Genomic DNA, 21,426 nt, shown 5'->3' on the forward strand with positions numbered 1-21,426 from the left:
ATTTTTCATGCTGTTTGACTTTGGTAGACTACAATTCATGGTGTAAAATTTTGAAATTAGTTGAACTTCTTAGCTTAATTTGCTTTCTGCTTTAGTTGAATTGGATTGGTCACTGATAGGTTTTCTGGCGAATATTAAAAAATAAAAGCTATGCCATGCCATCATTATGTAAACCAAGGGTGCTTACAGTATGTTTGCCATGTTTTTCCACCCTAAGGACTTTTTAAATCAAGACACACAACACATGTCTCTTTAGATTATTTTCCCGTTTATTTTTGTAATATTAGCACATTGTTTGGTGTTTCCAAGTCATTTTGAAAAAAAGTTTAGCACATAACAAATTATATTACCTATTTTGAAAATGGAGGATGTATCAAGTTTTAAACTGCCCCAATGCTCCACTCTCAGGCACACAAACTCACAAGTAACAATACAAAGTATGTACACAACATTTTTTCTCCAGAAAGAAATTGATACCCTCTCCATAAACATTTAGTCAATGTAAAAATGTGTGTTTAGGAATACAACTGTATTCATATGCACACAAGTACACAAACACAATGTAATACTGGAGCACATGGTCTTTTACATTCCAAGTAAAAAAATGTGTAATATCATATATTTAACTGTACAAAAATTCTGTCCTACATTTTTTTTTTTCATTTCAAGGGTCACCCTAGATGTTCTCAGAATAGTGACTGTGGCCTTTTCAAGTACATTAAGTTGGAGTTGGATCCTACATGAGAAATGTAGCCAAATGATCTTAGATGGCACTGGTGTAGTTGTCAGGCCTCAGCTGTCTAAAAAGAAAAAATATATATAAAAGCTAATGCAGTGGCTCTTTAAGCCAATACTTGACTGCAATGTATTTGCAGCATGAAATCCTAGAAAGGTGTGTACATCTGTTTCTGAACAGTATTTCATTTAAAACCAGCTCTATGTTTATTGTATGTGTGCTGGAGATACAGTGTGCATTGTATCCAGTAAGAGAAGTTACGTACACTAATTTTCCAGAAAATAGCCACAGTGGCAACAAAAAATACAACACATTTCACTCAAAAAGATATCTCATATGGCATTATTTATGTTTGTGCCCGGTGTTAAAACTTAGACGCATACTACAGTATGTCTGTGTTGATGCATTGTTGCTATTGCAGCCCCTTAACATCAGTGCGTGCAGTATTACTAATACTAGATGCATGCAGGCAAAAAGCAGCAAAAATGAGAAAGGCGTTTTAGAATATTGGAGATTTTAGTGGGATGCCCAAGTGCTGTGGGAATGGCTCTATGAGTTGACCTCTAGAATTAGAACTTTGCTCTGACTCCTATTGGATCAGGTTGCAGATGCTTAAGGCCTGTTTTCATTTGGTATTGCACTTTCTTGTCAAAGGCTGTATCTCCTATATTAGAAATATTTAGAAGTAATGCACCTTTAAACTTTGGGGCATCACACAGACCAATTCAGACTTGGATGGATATTTTGCTGATCATTCGTTTGGAGTGTATCAGTTGGCACGTGCAGCGAATCACTAAATTACACTACACTGAAGGTAGTTTTACTTAACAAACAATAATGGGCCTTCTAGGTGCTAGTGCAAAGCCAATGGGTATGACCACTGTGGTATAACTGTATGTCTCTGAACACCTAAGCTGTTTTTGTACTTGTAAAGGCTCTTTGAATAAGCATCCGGAAAATTTCAGTAACTCAAACCTCTGATGTTAAGACTAAATTCCACGACCAATTATAGCTCGATTGGCTGTGGAATTTCAGGACATTTGGCACACTCCATAGAAAGAAAATAAAAAACAAGTAACTGATGGAATGATAGTAAAAAATAAACATTATTTAAACAATTGACAACAACCAAAGTGCTGCAAACAGTCAACAAAAAAAGCAAACAAAAATGATTGCACTTTTAAATAGACAGTCCCATAAAAAAATACATCTGATACATTTCACAATGTAATTTGTACCTTTACTACTTGACGGCCAATCACAGCCCTGACTGAAATAATATTTTCTTGTACACTACTCTGTTGAAGACTGCAGGCAGAGAATTTTCAAAATACAAAAGGCAGAGCGCATAAACTCTGAGACGTATGTCCACAAATCTGTTAGTGCTCTCTTTAAGTGCCCCTTCAGTTCCCAAACCCATGTGCTCTAAAGGAAGAGCAGACCCTCCTAAATCACCTTAAAATGAAGGCAAGAATATTATCTGTAAAGAACAAAAATGGATGAGGGGTGTGGCGAAGGAAAGGAAACAAGTCTTTCAAAGTCTTTTCTTCTTGTCTTTGTTTTGTTTTTTTTTGTTGTTTTTTTTTTTCATAGGAAACAGAGAAGCCCCAGTAGTAAATTGCCAGTCTATTTGTATGAGATGAGCTCCCCTTGAGCCCTATGCACAGGTAGTGACAGTCATGATGCTGCCACTGCTTGCCCCTCCGCTGCCACAGGAGCTGGGGGGAGAGCTGTGGCTCGTGGACGCACCTGCGCCGCTGCCTTTGTCGGAGGGCTTCTTGTCCTTCTGTTTGAGGTGCACCTTGGCGTGCCGCTTGCGCTCGTCGCTGCGGGCGAACTTGCGTCCGCAGAACTCACAGGAGAAGGGCTTCTCGCCCGTGTGCGTGCGGATGTGCGTGGTGAGGTGGTCGCTGCGGCTGAAGGAGCGCATGCAGATGCGGCACTGAAAGGGCTTGTGGCCCGTGTGGATGCGCAGGTGGCGTGTCAGTTCGTCCGAGCGCGAGAAGCGCCGGTCGCAGTTCTCCGCCGGGCAGGCGTGCGGCCGCTCGTGCACGGGCGTCTTGCTCGGCCGGTTGGGGTACTTCCGCGGCCGGATGGGCTTGAGGGTGAGAGTCTGGGGAGGCTGGTGGTGTTGCGACGCGTGCTGCTGCCCACCAATGAAGCCCGGGTGAATCTGCTGCTTGTCCTTAAAGGCCCGGATGGTCTCCAGGGGCGTGATGGGAGGCGGGTTCACCCGGATGGGGTCCATGGTCTGGAAGGGTTTGTGCTCCATTACGCCAACCTCCCCCTGATGGTGGAAGAGGTTGTAGTCGGGGATCATGGAGAACAGGCTGCCATCGATGGGGGCTTTGGAAGTGGTGTGATAGTCATTGCCCGGGTACGCCAGGGGCGTGCTAGTGGCGGGGCTGTGGTGGAAGGACACCTGTTCCGGGTACATCTCGCTGCAGGTGGAGTACGCGGGCAGTGGGGGACCGTACACTTGCTCCATCTCCGAGGACTGCCCGCCCATGCTGCCGCCCGACGAGGACGTCTGCGTGGTGATGTTGCCGGGAGACGGAGACACACCCAGGATCCCGGCACTCACCAGGCTGATGATGTTGTTGTCTGAGCACCACCCCGAGCCGCCGATCCCGCCCGATGGGGGGGCGTCGAACGCAAACTTCCCCAAGTAGGTGACTGTCTGGCCACTGCGATTGGACTGGAAACTGGACCCGTACTGAATCTCGGACGATCCTTTCTCGCTCCCCATGCCCAAATCCATAATATTATCTGCACAAAAACAGGAGAGAAATTCAGAAGGAGTGCCATCAACAAACAAGCATTACTTAGACTTTAGATTGTTTTGTTAAAAACTGAACATCCTCAAGTAAAGTCATATGCTTGACATCATTCACAGAGTAAATGTTTACTATGACTCATGGACTTGCTTGGTCTGTAGTGGAATCCTTGGTTCATCTCAAACTCAAACTTTTCGCCCTACTTCAGCTGACTGTTCATCCAGAAAAACAGAAATCCCATAAAGTGAAAGACGGACATCCAATCGATGAGTGGAATTTAGAAGCAGCATATCTGACTTTGACACAAGTAAAGTTGCCGACCGAATCAAGGAGCAAAGTGAGTATACCCTCCTCCCCTCCCCTCTCTCTCTTTCTCTCTCTCTCTCTCCCTTTCTCTCTCTTTCCCTCACTCCCTCTTTCTCCCTCTCCCTCTGTCTCTCTCTAACATTGTCTGCCTCTCTTTCACTCTCCTCATTCTCGGCTTTCCCACAAGGTCCCGTAAATCAAGTTTCAGATGCACCCTCGGATTATGAGAGCAGTCCCACAGGAGTGTGGCCACAGCAGCAGTGGCCGTCCTGGGTTTTCTCACAACAGGGCATCAGCTCCACATAGCTCTTATCACACGCAGGTTCATTATCACAGAGAATCAGTGTATTAGGGACCTTTTTGTCCTGTGTTAATGTCCTTCTCTGTAAGCCGTGTGTCACCTTCTCTGCTTACATATTAAGTGAAGACACCAGTCGGATGGCACTTGGTCTGTGTAGCCTCATGCAACAGCCATTGTGCAGTCTGCAGCCTGACATCAATCAGTTCATTGGAGACATTTTTTTGAGAATCAAATTCTACATCAGACAGGCATTAACCTGCAGTGGCACTACTAACTCAGAACCTCTGTGTTAAATATACTGAAACTGCTCTCTCTCTCTTCACCAGGGCTTTAGCCTACGTCTGGTGGGCTACACATTGAAACAAACAAAACCAAAATTGCAGGCAGTGTCTGCATCCATTCAACACAAAAAGCATGGTGTCTGTGAAATGGCAGGTTGTCATTCATCCCTTATTGTTAAGAATTTCACTTTGGAAAAACGTTTCATTTTAACAGTGGCATTTTCATTGCTCTTAAAAATATGTAATTGTTGCTGAAATTAAGGCAATAAAAGTCTTAAGAAAGAAATATTTAGACAAAGGCATATGAAAATAAGATAAGATAAAACTTTATTAAATCCCACATCTGGGAAATGTACTTGTCATAACAGCCCAATAATGCATAAATAAAAAAGTAAGAAAATTGTATACAGTATGTCCAGCATACAAGCACACCTAAAAAATCACAAAAGGAGTAGAGTAAAAAAAAGTTTGCCTTTGCTCTTCTAAATTCACCCTAAACAGACATGAAGAAAGATGTTTCATATGAAGTATTTATCCTGTAAGAATAATGTTTGTCATATTTTATAAATATAAATATTTAGCCGATATTAAACACGAATTGCAACCTAAATGCTGTCAGAAACGCCTAATAATATTAAGCGTCAGTAAATGCCGAGGCTTCGGCGGTTAAGGAGCAAAAGCCTATGGATCAAGTGTGGTTTAATGAATTAAAATCAGAATAATTTATTCGGTGTTTTAAACAACGAAACAGATCGATAACGTAGGCCATGCCATTTTTCCCAGATAAATTCAATCAGACGCACATGGCAGTTGCGTATGAAGGACGTCCGTTCACATGACAGATGTCCTATCTGTATATCATCGACAGAGGCTTGTCAGCTAATAATTTTGACATAAATGTTTCCATGGCTCTCAGAAGGGACTTAAAACTCCCATGATTTGCCACTTAATAGAAGAGAATATGCACATAGCTGCGTTCTATCACAGGCTGCCTGTTAATAACGCAAAGCCATCTTCCACTAAAAAACAATAATTTTAAACAGTAGGCTAATAGGCTTGTTATTTTATAGGCTGACATATTTTCTGATCTCATTAAACTAGGTGTATGCTACATCATGTTATTTATTTTCTTTTTGATTTGCTAAAAAATAATGAAATATCCTCATTAAGGGGGGGGGGGGGGGGTTGAGCAGTGTTCTTGCGGCATGGTCTAGCCTTCATCTAGTCTTTCTTTTTGAAATGGCACCTTTGATATTACTTATATTTTGTAGACAATTTTTAAAAATAAAATCAATAGGTCATCATAGACATCTAATATAATAAGTGAACTCAGTGAACCTTCGATTTGGAACAAACCACCGAATTGAAATTTAAACATAAGCTGTTGATGATATTTTCAGTGAGGTTGGAGCCATTAATTGTGACGGAAAACGTAGCCTATTTATTTATATTGCACAGGAAAAAGTTTAGTCGTTTATTTATCTATTTACTTACAACAGCACCCCCCATCCACCAAGTAGTCTAATGATCCTTAGAAAAGGGGTTTCAGTTTGTGAGTGTGAGCGAGCCTCTCTCTCTTTCTCTCTCTCTCTCTCTCTTTCTCTCTCTCTCTCTCTCTGTGTATGTGTGTGTGTGTGTGTGTGTGTGTGTGTGTGTGTGTGTGTGTGTGTGCGTGCGTGCGTGTCAGTTAAGTAAATAGTCCATTCGGTCCATACAAGTCTATCGGCTTGTAGGCTAACCATAAATACAGATATTTTGAGTGAAGTTTGAAATTCTTCTTAGTGACTGACTTACACGACAAGTCATAGTAGATATTTAGAGGCGAAGTTAGATCAGTAAACTAATAAACCTCTAAATCCTACGGATTTCCATAGGCTCTCGATCTTGTCCATCTCAAAATAAACGTGAGCTGTTTCAGTCTGTGAAAGGCTCTCCTTTGCAAGTATTGCAGATACAGTTGCCAGTGCCCAAATGTCACTGTCTCCCCATCGCGACCAGTTCAATAATTTGCCACACCATTGTTGCGGCTTGCAAATACTAAATCCTCAAATGTAATCAGTGCTTTCTTGACTTCTCTAAACTTCTAACATTACATCTAGACTACGTTTCAACAGGCGTGCATGTTTTAGATTGTGGGCACCATCACTGTTTTACCATTTTATTGTTCAAATGGACCATCTTCCTCAGAATTTGATAGTGACGCTGAGTAAGCTACATCCATGTTATCATTCCCTGCCTGTCAACAGAAGATGTTTGAAAACTATCACCCGCGCTAAATAGTTCTGTGTATCTTGTGTCATACAACACAACAGACTTGGCAACATGTGTAAATGATAATCTTTCTATGCTTCCGAAATAATGATAATGTGCTTTTATTGCAAATGAGATAGCTTACGTTCCGTCGCCGTCGGAGCGCCTGTACAGTGCGGAGAAGAGCGCAAAACAGGTGCCTGAGAAGCGCGCCCGGCTTGGAGACAACTGTTGCCTTGTGAGCGTTGTGAGCCCCACAACCAAGACAAACAAAACCATAGCTCTAAGATACAAGTTAAGTTTAGTGTTTACCTGTGTTCATCTGCGAGTAGTGGGAAATAGAATCCGTGCTGGTGAAAATGTTCATAGAAGTCGGAATGTCCTCCTCTGGATAAAGACTGTCAGGAATTGTATTGATTAAACTGCTCATGGTAAGAGGGAGCTTCTCCGCTAGTTTACCTGTCATAGCAGTTATTCAGTTTGTCATTAATGACAGCGTGAAGGTATCCGTTGAGATACACCCGCAGTCTCCTCTCTTGATAGTGCGATGGAAGGTGATCAATGACGATGGTAGTGCGAGAACAAATCCCTGGTAATGCTGTATCCAACTCTCCGACCCAAGTCAGCACTTGGAACCCCTTCGTTGAAATGGAGACATGTAAGTTCAGTCGTGCTTATTATAAATTAAATAAAGAGTTTGTTGTCTCGTTTGGTGGGGATATTTAGAGTCTCTGGATCAATGAAACGATGGTGATTGCACTAGTGGAGCGCTGACTGCTGAGGGTATTGCTTAGACAGGGAACTCCAACGCTCACTTGTATTAAATAGGGGGACGGAACAAATCTGTGACGTAGATGACCATTTATGGATACACAAAGCTAGATCGTGCGCCACACGTCACCAATGGAAGCACCTCATAGTGGAACATTAGAGTCCGGAGCAGGAAGAGTGCTGGTGAAAGCCGAGCGGTCCTGTTCTGCGGACGTACCGGGCTTTTTTTTTGTTTGTTTTAAGGTTATACAGTTTGTGTGGTTATGGTTTGTATGTGTGTTTGTATGTTGCGTATTGAGTGTATGAAGTCTGTTAAATATGTTGCTGACCCGCCGCGAACATGTTCTTCGTCGCTTCTGTTAGGTGCGAGTTGGGCATCTTGTGCGTATTGACGCGTGTGAAACTTAAGTTCAATGGGCCTATTGTGTCAGTTTCCATGTGCAGGTGCAATATGATGAGGGTGCATTCAATGCAGCAGTGATTGTCTGTAAGACTACCGACCCCAAAAAATAAAAGGTCTTTTAAAATCTCGTCAATACCAGTAAGTAGAGAAAATACACTCATTAAACTTCACGTTTCGGCCACAGCTAAATGCACTGGTCATGAAACTCACCCATATTTACTTTTCTGTTTATTTTATGAGTTAAGCTTTTGTGTGCACATTTTGTAAGAGAGTGGGTACTTATACTGCTCACTCATAAGCCTACGGATGCCGTATTGGAATGTAAACATACAGAAATACACAGATAGTCTAATTAGAACGATTAGGTCACACTAAGCAACAATACAACTGGTGAGTTTATTCAAAACACCCGACGAGGGCCAAGTATACCACCATCATCCCATAACCTACAGAGAGCGCCTTCGGTGACCAGATCATCTCTTCCCACGCAGTAAGACTAGCGTTAGTATTCATTGGCACTCCTTTACTCAGACTTCTTATTAAATAAGGTTATGCACTGGCAGTTTACACATTTAAGGCGGACATTCACTTGCACTTAACATCTTAATACAGGAGGCAATAATTCTAACAGCCATAATAAATGCCAAGGCTTATTTCCAGGCATCACTATAATCAGCAGGCTATACATTACATTAACAACACTTTACAGTAGATGTGTTGTTCCGCAAGCAGTCTATTTGAAGCTTTTGAAAATTACTCTTATGTCCTTAGCAGCAGTGTGCACCCTCATGTTTAAGAGACGCCTTTCTGTAAAATACTGTGATGGCCTGGGATGTGAAAAAAAAACATATTTGTTGACATATGCAAATTAAATTAAATATATATGTATATATTTTTATTTTTTCAAGAGATGAAGATACAAAGTCAGAGGCAGCAACTGTTGCACTGGCTTACAAAGACGGCTACTGTCAGAGTTAATCGCTTGTAAATATTGCAAGCGCCTTGTAAATCCGCAGGCTTGGCTTTGGCTCACAGTGCTAAGTTCGCCGCTGAACTGGAAACTCCAAATAAGGAGTTTATCCGGGCCCGCCCCTCACTGTCTCTATTTGGTTAAGAGTTCCGGTGAAAGCAAAGTGGAAAAGCGATCGGAACCCACAGCCATTAAAGGAACCACAGAGGGCAAACGTCATGGGTCCCATTTCACCAATTTAGAAACCAGAGAGAAAATATCTTATCTTTTTTCTTCTAAAATAATAAGAACGTCCTTTGCACATTGTCACTAAGTTTGCTTACCACAACCAGTTTTTCCCCCAGTAGAGTTGCCTGTGTTGCATTGTTTGAGTTTGCATACCCAAACTTTTTTCATAAAGCCATACATAATCATTGTTCTGTTAATTCGCTATTATTTCCATGGGGGAAAAAGATAAGAGACTGCATATGGCTCATGTGCTCTTGCATTGGCATGGATTGTATGACATTACTAGGTTACACTGATAAGAGTGCCATTGTGATTGTTGTTGAAAATGTTCTTTTTTTCTTCTGTAGTTCAGGAAGAGGGCATTGACCAGCAAATCCATTTGAAATGAATGATGCAACCAGGGCCTTGAGAGCTCCAAGGGGGCTGTAGTAGGCTATACATCACTAGTATTTTAAAAATCTGACTCCAGATATCTCAGCGGGACTCTCTGCCTAAAAAAACTCTCTGGAGTTGGTCAGTGAGAGAGCAAGCCTATTGAGGAAGTAAGGGGAAGTTGATGCAGTATGCAGAGAGATTAGATTCCACTGCTGACTTTGATAGACGTTGACAGCCTATGTACAGGACTGCACATTACGCGAGACCAAAAAGGCATGCAATGCAGATAATGTACAAAAAAGCTAAGACTTTCCCTTTATTTCATAATGCATTGCACACTGATTCTCATCCTCCTGAAAGTCCCTTAATTCAGTGTGTGTGTGTGTGTGTGTGTGTGTGTGTGTGTGTGTGTGTGTGTGTGTGTATAGATAGATAGATACTTTATTGATCCCCAAGGGGGAATTTAAAGTCTCAGTAGCATGCAGACATCACACACAACATGCACTTACAGCAGCACAAGTAATATAAGTATATACATATAAAAAACTCCACTGTACAATAGAGGCAGTAGAAGATAAAAAAAAACTAAAATACTAAATATACTTAAGGATACTAAATATGTGCTTAAGGATGATCAAGCATGAGGCTAAATATGTGCTTAAGGATGATCAAGCATGAGGCGCTTGCAGTGACAGGGCAGGGACTGAGCCTGTGATTCTGTATGGTAACGTGCTCTATGAGAGTGAGTGTCATGGTGATGGTGCAAATGAGTAAGTCTAACAGTGCAACAGTGCAAGAATAAAGTCTAGAGACCAGCATAAAATAAATATGGACATATAAGAGAATAATGTATAATGTAGACAAGGTAATATAAAAAACTATATCAGTGCAAGAATAGGTTGAGGTAATAGTGTGTGTGTGTGTGTGTTCAGAGAGCAACTAGGTAATATACTATCAACATGTATCAACAATCTGCCCACTAGTTCAGGGCCTCTTTGAGTGTGGCCTGTTACGGCATCAGCCAGTCCAGGGAGATGTGCTGTGCTGCAGACAGGCTGGCTCAGAGACCAACACATGGAGGGTGTAATAGTATTAGTAGTGAGATTCTCCTTAATGAACTGAAAATAGACTGTGTGGGTGAGCGACTGATTCATGCAGTGTGGTTAGGGGGCTTCAGAAAACACACACATGCACGCATACACACACTCCAGGGGAGACTCTGGTGGCTCATCTTTGTGGTTTGCTAAACTGTGTGTAGGTGAGGCAGCTGAGAGTTTGGTGCAGATGTTGTAGAAGATTTTGCTAAGGCCTAGTATTCAGTGAGGTGCACACCAGTCTGCAGTCTAATCTTGGTTCACTTACATAGTTTAATAATAGTAAGTGCAACACTCTGTAATATCTAATTATTATTAGTTATACATTCAACTTTGTGGAATTGGTCCTTGAGAGATGTCAAACATATAATGTAACGACATACATAACAAACAGTAATGGCAAACATTAGGTTAATTAATGTTGAGCTCATTTAATTACAAATTGTAATAAATTATAATGTTGATGTTTGAATTTCTCTCATTTAAGTTGTGAGGCAGCAACATGTTGCACATGTTCATCCAATGCAAAAAAAACAATCTGATGATCATAAGTGGAAAATAAGAGAGACACACCTGTGGAAAAAACACACTGAGTTCCACGGAGCCACTGAAAATGAAAATGGATACATGGTCATTTGAATGCGACCGTTTTTAGAAGAAAATAAAAAGAGGAACCAGAGGTCGCCTTTTTCCTCCATGACGTAGGCAGCACTCCCTATGCTTGTGTCAGGCTCACTCATCCATGTAGGGCGCACACAGTGCATTATCTGCTGAAGTGACAAAAGAACAGTTCAAAAGAAGGGCCGGCTCACGCTCTGCCCCAGCCTTCACTTTACCGGACTTATACACATAGAAGAGTCGCTGATTACCCCCTGAATGTGTTTCACTTGGCCTATTTAAGGAGACGTAGCTGTTGTGAAAGTAACTGTTGAAGTGACTGTTTATTATTTCTGTTCAGTCCAGAGTGATGGGGGAATGCAAGTGAATATGTCCCCATGTGTGGAAGGAAGGCTTCAGAGGCGTACTTAAGAGTTACAGTGCAGCCAGAGACACCAGAACACTGGCAGTGTGTATATACAGTATATTCAGGTCGAGAACCTCCCTGAATTGTAATTGTTATGGGAGAGAGGGGTTGACTAGGATTTGTAGGTTTGTCAAACTGCATTTCGTTATGAACTTCATCCATTTGTGAAAGACCTGACCTAAATTTAAATCCTGTTGAGAGTTTCTGGACCCTACTCTTGTGCCATGAAATGTGTGTAATGTCCAATGCAAAAGTACAGCACAGCACCCGTAACACCATTATGCAAATAGTGAACACTGACCCCCCCATGTCAGCAGCCTGGCACGGTGCAACCCCCCTGATATTTTGATTATTTGGGATCACTGAGTCTGAGCATGCCCTCCCCCCACATATGTTCCTGATGCTGCGCCAGCAGAAAGTCATCCACCTCTTTAATGTTTGCCTACACCCCCCTATTCTTTTAGGGATGCAAACGAACGTGGGGAATCCCTCCGAACAGGAACTCAGAAGAGGAGAGCTTAACTGCTGTCACTGCACTTTCCAACAGGGAAGCCGCGGCACGGCGAGTGGAAACATTATCCAGCACCAGGGAGCATGCCACCCGCTAAATGCACGGGCAAATTTGCATTTCCTCGACTTTCTAACATTAACTGGGACACAACAGAGGAGACCACTGTCCTCGGATCGATCAGCCGGGGCAGTTAGCGGCACTGGAAATCTCTGTTACATCACCTAGGCCAAGGTTCTCCTCGTCTCGTTTGCATGTAGGGATTCCAGCGAGGCTCGGGGCTGGGCACGATGCCTATCTGCAACATTTCACTATTGCATGGAAAAAAACAACACAAAGGCACTCTGGGGTATATAGTCAAATAAGTTGTGTTTTTTCCAGATGCACTAGTGGGGCCATTCAAATTGCCTTTCCTCGTTGTTGTTACAACCCATAGCGCCGTGCCCTAGTTAGTCCTCTACCGGAAGGGGTATCATTATGGGATGCGTTTTACTGTAGTAATTACACAATCATGGCCTTAAGTTGAGCTTTGAAATTGGGGCACAGGATCATTGTTTGTTTCCCATTATTGTTCACATCATTTTCCATAACAGTGTTTGTACAAGCAGGGCTTAAGGCAGACATAGACATTAATACAGAAATTCTTGACAAAAGGTCTGGGGCTTGCAGCCTCTTCCCAGATCTGTGTTCTATGAGATTAGTCAAACATTCTTTAATAAAAACTACCAATTCTACTAACACAGATGTGCCTCTTTTAGTTAATGTGTTATTTGAATTTATAAGTAAATCCTCTCATCTGTTATACACTTCTTAATTGACACTAATTTGCAGGCAAGACATTTCAAGCATTCAAGTGCCTCTGGAACTAACAGTACTAGAAGTGTTCCAGTAGGTGCAAGTGAAAGCCAGAAGGAAAAAGCACCAAAGTCATTGTTTAAAAGAACAATCATAATTAAGTAATGAAAAGTAGGTTATGATGATATAGTTTATTTGCGAAGTAGTATATGCGTGAAAGAGAAAACTATCATAACATTGTATCTGTAAGCAACGTGTCAGTGGGATGTAGGTCAACAGATATACAGAAGCACTTGAAATGACAACACAGGATTGGGATTACATTTAGATCCAGATCGGGGGTAGTGCTGGAATAAGAATGAGGTACACTGATTTTGGTGAGAGGATAGGGCTTGTGTTTGAGATGAATGACGTGTAAAATACTTGTACTTCAAGCACACACCGAAAAAATAGATTTGCACTCTTGAATTTGTGAGAATTGGCAACGGTAATGGCACGTGTGTGAGTGTGAGTGGGTGACAATGACATAGACAGCCTGGCACCTTGTTCGGACAGGGCAGTGGGAATGACAACCCCTTGAACTCTCGATGTGAGCTTAGGAACAGTCCTGCTGGGTGCGCTCCTGCCTGAAGTGGAGAGGTGTCAAAACAGACACCCCTGATGATATACTGTGCCATTGCTGATGGCTGGGACTTGCGATATTTCCTTCTTAAATTGTTGAGGAGGACGGTAAATCCTTAAGTCCTTATCCCACACCCGAAGTTCAACCTGCCAAAAATATGTGCAGAGCAGAATCATGGTGGTAAATGTTTATGCATATTTTTTCCACCTTTCTGCGGTTAGGCAATTGCATAGATTATACTGATTCTCTTTAATTACGATAGTTTGAATAAATTAGACATTTATTAAATGCTTCTTTTTGTGTGTCAAGGGAGGCTTTAAGCGGCTGTGTTTTGAAAATGAAATATGCTTACATTTTCCCAAAGAGCTAAAGCTGTCATAAATGTATTACTAGGGCCAAGGTGCTTTTTAAACATATAACCTTCCCCTTATGAAACGCAGTGCATGAGAATTTGCATAATTTTGAGCTCAATCCATTTAAATGTGCCAACTGCAGAGGAAAATAAAATTTGACATCTGCGTACCAGTATACAGCATGCCACAATTTTTTTTAGGTAGCCTATTTATTTTCTTAATTTCTTCACTATTTACCTGTATTTATTAGCCAGTAATGTAGGATGAGCAGTTATTTATTTATCTTCCGCCTCTTGAATCCTACCGGGGCCCTAGGTAGGGCCAGAGGCGGACATCCCAGTTCCAGAAAGTAAAAGTCCTGCCATATATTCTTTCTACCTGTGCACTTAACACAGGTGATATCACTAATGATCTGATCTACCTGGCTGCTGAGGATGAGCTGCTTTACTAAATGGTTGGATCAAATACCTGGCAGGATGTTACTGAGCTGCTGTGGCTGGACAGTATGTGTATATTCACATTCATGTATATTCTGGACCTTGGTGTTTTATGCCCCCAATGCTGCCTGGAAGGCACTAGAGTTAGGCATGGGTTAGGGTTGGGGTTAGGTTTTAGGATTAGGTGCCTTTAAGTCAGCGATGGCAGCGTTGCCTGGAAAGCGACGTTGGGGACATAAAACACCATTGAGTGAGGTATGTTGTATGCTGTTTACTGTCTCCTATGTTGAGTGCTATAACACTGCAAATTTCTCCTTTGGGAGACTTAAAGGTTAGTCTTATCTTATCTTAAACAATATTGCAATTGTAGATAGGAAATAGGACAGCACTCCAGATTTACTTTTCATCACGTGGACATTTCAAGCCAGATGCCCATGTTTAGGCCAGAGCATATACGATATATAAGATGTGTGATTTATTTTCTTCAGATTATGCAGCACGAGACATATTATGTAGTACCTCTGTGCTGTACATCTAGTCTGTAACAGTGTTAAAATCGTTGTTGTGCCTTTAAATGTCTGTTTATGAACTGTTGTGTGTGTAGCTGCCAAAAACGCACCTTTTCTTGTTGAGGTGTCGAGGGCACATCCAAGACTCCGAGAGTGAGTGGCTTGCTCATGAAGCCAGAGTAACTTTGTGGTGTTTATGCAGAAGTTCTGTGCGCATTCTGTTTGTGGAAGACTGGCGTGTGAGAGCTTAGGCTGCTTTAGTCTGTGAGACCAAACAAACGCATAAGCACAACAAGTGATCAATGACTTCTCAGAGTTCATACAGGGGGCACCGGCAAGGCTACCAATGCCGGCTTAACCACCAAAGGAACAAAGACCCTGACTACCTTCTCCATCTTTCTCTGCAACGATGAGGCACCACAGCGGGTTCAATGAAACCACCAACCGACATTGATCATCAGCACATCAAAGTCCCTCTAGTAAATCCGTCCTTTTTTTCAGACATCTGGAGTATTGATACCTAGTGCCTCTCCAAGGGGAACTGCTGGTTGAAAACCGATATCCCTCTTAGGCGGGGGTCTGTGGGACCGACCCTATGCAGGCCCGGGTGAAGTCGGAGGGGTCCTCGATATCTCAGTGGACACTGGGGTCAGGCACAGGAGTTTAGCTCTCCAGCCTTTCACCCCCCCAACACCCCACCCCCAGTTTCCAGACTGTTCTGACGAGTTCAAAGTGGGTTCAGCCTCCTCAACAAACTCAACTTTGTTGATCTGGTGTTGTCATACAGTGGTCAGCACAGAGATGTCAATTTTAATTCTGAGTCAAATGACATTTTACAAACAGAAATGCAACACACAAAAACACATGCATGCATGCAAGCACGCACACACACACGCACACACACACACACACACACACACACACACACACACACACACAAAAGTCCTGTGCCCACTCCTGTCACTACTTCTCCTGGCCTGAAGTAGCTCCTCGAAATATTTTGGTTCAAGTTCCACTGCGGCTTCCGGCTGCACTGCGGTCTCGGTTTCACCCCTCACTTCCTGTCTTGGCCCTGACGTACTTCCTCCCCTGATTTAGACACAGCTCTTTCCACACACAGAGACGCGTGATAGTAAACTCACTTTCCTCACTGGTGTTTTGGGTGTCTGGAAAATGGTCTGAAAATCCCCGTCGGCCTCACAGCCTCTCTTTCCTTAACTGCTCGCACCTCACGCTAAGTTCACGCTGCACACTGGGTATTGCGGTCCAAAGATGGGGATTTTTTATTTGTTTACATAACAATGTGGGCTGGATGCTTGGTTTGTTAAACACTGAGAGTAGCACAGCTAGAAATGAAAATTGCTGAAATGCAGCAAAACATTCACATAATCACAATTGCAACTTTACATAGGTTACCGTTTTTTTTATTAAGCTGAATGAACTCATGCAGGCCGGGCTCGTCTACCACTAGAAGGAACTTGCATCAGGCACGCAAATGAATGGGTTAAAAATACTGCTTCTGGTGCAGACTTGGACATAAATACACAATGTGGTTATAGCGTGCCTATTTTTGCTGGTTTTAAAGTTTCGGAAGAGAGAGGGTGAGAGAGATTTTAATTTTAATGCTCTTGTTATGCAATCCATAGACTAAAGATGCCACTAAAAAACAAATCAGTGTCACTTTTTCATACACATACTGGCTGGCAGTTCAGTTAGATTAGACACTGATTTAAACAAAATGAGTGATTATCAAAGCAGGAGACGGTCCTAACTAACCAAACACACATAGCTGAAGAGCTTTTATGATATACTCACTAAAAGCCTTGTGCTGCATAATCAAGTAACAGTTACTGGCAGCACAAAACATGCCGTCTATTCCCCAGACAATGAACTTTAGAACACCAACTACACTGCCAATGTCTGTGGGGGATTCTTTTTAAGGCCAGACATTCAATCAAATCCTACAGTCTACATCCAATTACATTAAACAGCTGAAACCCAAGAGCCCTTGAATGAGTGGAACGATGCCACCCGTCCATGTTTTATGGACTACTGGGGACGACAGACAGGAAGACATTCCTCAGTCCTCATAGTTCTGGGTGAGGAACTGCACGGAGGCCACCGGACGTCGCAGCCCGAATCTGCCAATAAATGCTTGAGGCTCCCAGTTCCCTAAAACAGAAAACAAACAAGACAAATGCATACCAGCTTATAAACATGTACTGCATACCAGCTTATAAACATGTACTGCATACCAGCTTATAAACATGTACTGCATACCAGCTTATAAACATGTACTGTACTACATGGGCATTTGTATCCATCAATTACACAGCATTCAGCATTCATATGACACACAGTGTTCACTATAACTGACGAAACCCAATTATTTACCTATTTTATCCATACTATTCTTATATTTGATATATTCAAAAATGACCTTCAACAAGCACTGCAACTTGAGGGCCTGCATAGTCTGATTGGGAGAGAAAAGTAAAGGCCTAAAGACTAAATATTTGCACAAAATCACACTTTTAATTAAGTACACATGTTCTTATTAGTCTTTACACACCCAGGACAAAATTTGTTGCAACAACAAATAAATTTGAGACTGAACGAATTTCATCCATGGTGCATAGATACTATTTTGTCCAAAAATTCAGACTATATCTGGAATGGCCCTAAGTTTCAGGGCCTCTCTCTCCCTCTCTCTCTCTCTCTGTCTCTGTTGGCCTGTGGGTCCAGACTGAGAGAAGGGCTGGTGAGAGCAGCACGTGGCCCTGAGCTGTGACTCAGTGTGAACAGCACTGCTGAAAATAAAACATGTTGCCGTAATCCTGGAGGTGGGAACGCGAGGAACACTTTTTGGCAAGAAGGAATGATTCAGTCGCCTGGACCGTGTTTTTGTGTTCTGTCCTCTCTCCTTCTCTCTCTCTCTCTCTCGCTCCATCCCCCTTTTAAGCAAACACCAGACGGCCATCCGGCTGGTATGACAATATCATTTTATCAATTTGACAATGGTTTCAACCCCACCACCCCTACCCCCAGCCCCCCCCCCCCACACACACACACACACAAACAGATCAGAATTAGACTTCCAAGGCAACAACTTGGCATCTTGTCCTTCAGAAAAAGGTAAACTTTTGCACCATAAACAAAGCCTTGGGCCTGCTAGGAGCCGAACACCGACTGACAGACACAAAGAGCCAGGGAGTGCACAGATAGTACACAAACTATGAGCTATTTTACCATCTACGTAAAATGTACCCCACTAGATCATGTAAGTCTGGCCATTTCAGATCTTCAGAGGAAATAAGGTTGTTACTATGAAAAACACTTTATTAATATCATTAAGGTTTGATATGACATCATCTTCTCTACAATCACAGTGGAGAGGCGGTGAGAGAGGAAGCATGATTGTGGTCTAAAAAATGCCCAATGAAATAACAGGATGAGAGAGTGAATTTATTTAGCACATCAATCAGCAAACAAATAGACATGGTGATGAGATCTATCTTTGTGACTCGGGAAACCCCATGTAGTTCAAAGCTGCACAGCAGACCACATCCTGGAAAGAGCAACTGTGTGCGCGTGTGTAGAAAAGGGCCTGTGTGTGTGTGTGTGTGTGTGTGTGTGTGTGTGTGTGTGTGTGTGTGTGTGTGTGTGTACACATGTGTTGGCTGGTGTAACTCTGACCCTGTACTGTAGGCGAGAGAGCGCAGAGATGGCGAGGCACAAACACAGTGAGGACAACCACAATTTCTTACTCTCAGCCACTGAGTGCATGTGAGCCATGGGGGTTGGGGGTATATACCCCAGCGGCCTGTCTGCCACACTACTTGACAGGAGAGGCTGGCAGTGAATAAACAGGTGGCTCGAGGGGCCAAGCCTGCCAAAAAGATATGAAAAACAAAATAAAAAAAAATGCCATGGAAATAGTCCATGGTGTCAATGTCTCCCTAATTAGGATTGATTACCCTTACATGCCATGTGAAATATGATGTGTTATGCAGGGGGCTTGGCTCAGGCACAGGCTGCTGTATTAGCTTCTTAGTGATATTTGCAGATGACATACCAATCCAGTGACACAAGCCTCTGGTCAGAGGAAAGCAACCCAGGAAACGGAGAGAGACCCGGGCAAGGCAGCTGAAATTCAGCAAGTGAAATGAAAAGAGAGAGAGAGAAAAAAACTAATATAACATGAAGGACAATGGAGGCTCCAGATGGGTCCCATGGAGAGAGAGAGAGGGAGAGAGGCCAAGGTCTCCAATTCAGGTTGGATGAAGATGTTACCTCAGTTGAACTTATCACATTTGCCCACTACAAAACATACACACACACACACACACACACACACACACACACACACATACGCACATGCACACGCACACACACACACTTTCGGATCTCACAGGTATTTCTATGAGAGACAGACACAGAGAGAGAAAGAGAAAGAGATAGAGAGAACAAAAGAAAGAAAGAAAGAAAGAAAGATAGGGAACGATAGCGAGAGTAAAACAGAGAAAAAAGTTCTTCTGTGGCATCTGAGAGAGACTGAGGACCCATGTGTGTTCCAGACACACACACACACACACACACACACACACACACAGAGTCAGTCACAGGCAAACACATGAGAAAAACAAGTGTCTAAGAGAGTGAGAGAAAGAAAGAGAGTGTCTAAGAGAGTGAGAGAAAGAAAGAGAGAAGTAGATACAATGAGATGAAGGCAGAGAGTGGCCAAGTCAGTCCCAGGCAAACACACGAGTAAATCAGTGGATGAGAGAGAGAGAGAGAGAGAGAGAGAGAGAGAGGAATGAGATAGAGAGATCATGAAAGAGATAAGTAGAGCCAATACGATGAAGGAAGAGAGAGAGAGAGAGAGTAAATAAGGGAGAGAGAGAGAGTGAGAGTGAGGAGGAGGGAGGCCATAAGTGTGGTGGGGCTGAGAGGGGGAGGGGGAGAGTGGTGGGGCCGTGTAATTGAGTGGGGTGAGCTGACCTGTGCTTATGACAGGAACTGACCCATGGGCCCCTCTGCCCCCAGGAGCTGCAGGGATAATGCCCCGCCTCTGCAGATCCTGACCTCAGACAGGAGCTCACCTATGCTCACACACACACACACACACACACACACACACACACACACACACACACACACACACACACAGGGACACACACAGTGATGCACAATGCTACAAACACACACACACACACACACACACACACACTGACCAGTATGTATACTGTATAATCATCAGTATTGTGGATATCCAACACTTGAGCACGCTGAAAAGGACAATCTATGGGTACTCACAGATTGACAAGGGGACTCTAAAGAGACGAGATGCACATTACACCAAGAATACATAGAATACATGGAACTCCTTTTTGAGGAACTCTGGATGACTCTTAGAACCCGCCAGCACTTGGAACTACATACGCAAGAGGATGTAGAAGGGAACTGAGTATAAATCTGTTGACACTGTCACCTTTCTCCTATGGGCCTTTCCAAGAATCAATTCTACATTCTCAGCCTAGGTAGAGAAGTTAGAAGTTATATGGTCAGAACTTAAGCACACAGTAATTAAGAAGTGCATGTGCTGCCAAAAAACTATTTGGTAATATTGTATAAATTCAGACTTTCTAAGAAAATGAATCAGAGTAGACGCTGACGTGACATCATTCAAACAAATCCAGGTAGGAGATGGACCGTGACAAAGAACCACCCAACTGTGCTGCCAACCCACAGACAACATGGTGACACACTTGTGTGTCACAAATATAGCATGTTGCCATATTCAACAAAACTCTGGACTAAGAATAGGATTTTAATGTAAGCACCACCATGGGCCCAAGACGAGTAACGTGAGAAATGTGTTCTAAGCTGGCTGAGGTCAGATCTGACACGAGAAGCAGGCCAGTGATGAGTAGAGCAGACACTGGGTTGGCTACTACTCTAAAAGACTCTGCGATCAATCAACTGTTCTTTTACTGATCAATTCCCTCTACAATCAATCACCTGATGGAGAATCGTTTCCAACTCCACAGTGATACGGGACTTCTAAGGGGAGACTGGAGTCCTCCTAAAGCCACTTGAAGTGAGAGGGATTTGACCTCCAAATTGAAATTCAATGTTGGCTAAACTCAAGTCCAAGAGAGTTGGAATCGGGGGTGGGGTGGGGGGGTAATGCTGAGGGCTTTGGTAAGTTGTGAGGATCCGACCGAGAGTTCCAGCAGTCAAGTCAGGTCATTTTTCTCAGCATGTTTTAAAAAACAACAAGAGCTGCCTCTAATTTAGTCAGAGAGAGAGAGAGACAAAGAGAGAGAGAAAGAGAGAGATGGATCGGTTTAAAGACTCCATACTATGCATCATTACGGGAAAGCCCCTCTAAAGTCCAGCTGCTATCTCCTCCTTGCTCGGGGGTTACAGTCAGATTCACTCACAGACGTCCAGACTAGACCAGCCCAGCCCAGTCCATCTCAGTCCAGGCCAGGCCAGCCCACGGGTGTCTCCTGTTGTCATCGCAGGCCCAGGGAGGAGTTCAGCTAACACCCTGATTTACATGGCGGGCCCAAAAATAGCTAATTTCGGCAACGCTAGTCGACACTCTCTTTCCACTTCCTCCGATATGCCTGCTCATGGAACGTAGCACTGATAGGAAGTCGTGAGTGAGCGAGCCAGCG

General features: G+C 43.0%; 2 protein-coding genes across 4 annotated transcripts in view; both read right to left on the bottom strand.

The window, feature by feature from the left end:
• Positions 1-251: 251 nt before the first annotated feature.
• Positions 252-7,427, bottom strand: LOC143106636 (early growth response protein 3-like). Its single transcript, XM_076271003.1, has 2 exons — positions 6,964-7,427; positions 252-3,505 (listed from the first exon to the last, which is right to left on the bottom strand). Exons 1-2 carry the CDS (start codon positions 7,115-7,117, stop codon positions 2,394-2,396), a joined length of 1,266 nt encoding a protein of 421 aa, XP_076127118.1. The 5' UTR covers positions 7,118-7,427; the 3' UTR covers positions 252-2,393.
• Positions 7,428-16,148: 8,721 nt separating this feature from the next.
• pebp4 (phosphatidylethanolamine binding protein 4) overlaps positions 16,149-21,426 on the bottom strand; it is a 93,702-nt gene continuing 88,424 nt past the window's right edge. For all 3 annotated transcript variants that reach the window (XM_076271004.1, XM_076271007.1, XM_076271006.1), the window contains exon 7: positions 16,149-16,912. In XM_076271004.1, the coding sequence (XP_076127119.1) occupies positions 16,821-16,912 (92 nt within the window). In that variant the 3' untranslated portion in view covers positions 16,149-16,820. The remainder of the gene's footprint in view (positions 16,913-21,426) is intronic.

Source organism: Alosa pseudoharengus, unplaced genomic scaffold, assembly GCF_046254945.1.
Source record: "Alosa pseudoharengus isolate Yale_2024_CS ecotype anadromous, Long Island Sound unplaced genomic scaffold, YU_APseudo_1.1 YU_APseudo_1.1_scf_6, whole genome shotgun sequence".
NCBI lineage: Eukaryota > Metazoa > Chordata > Actinopteri > Clupeiformes > Clupeidae > Alosa > Alosa pseudoharengus.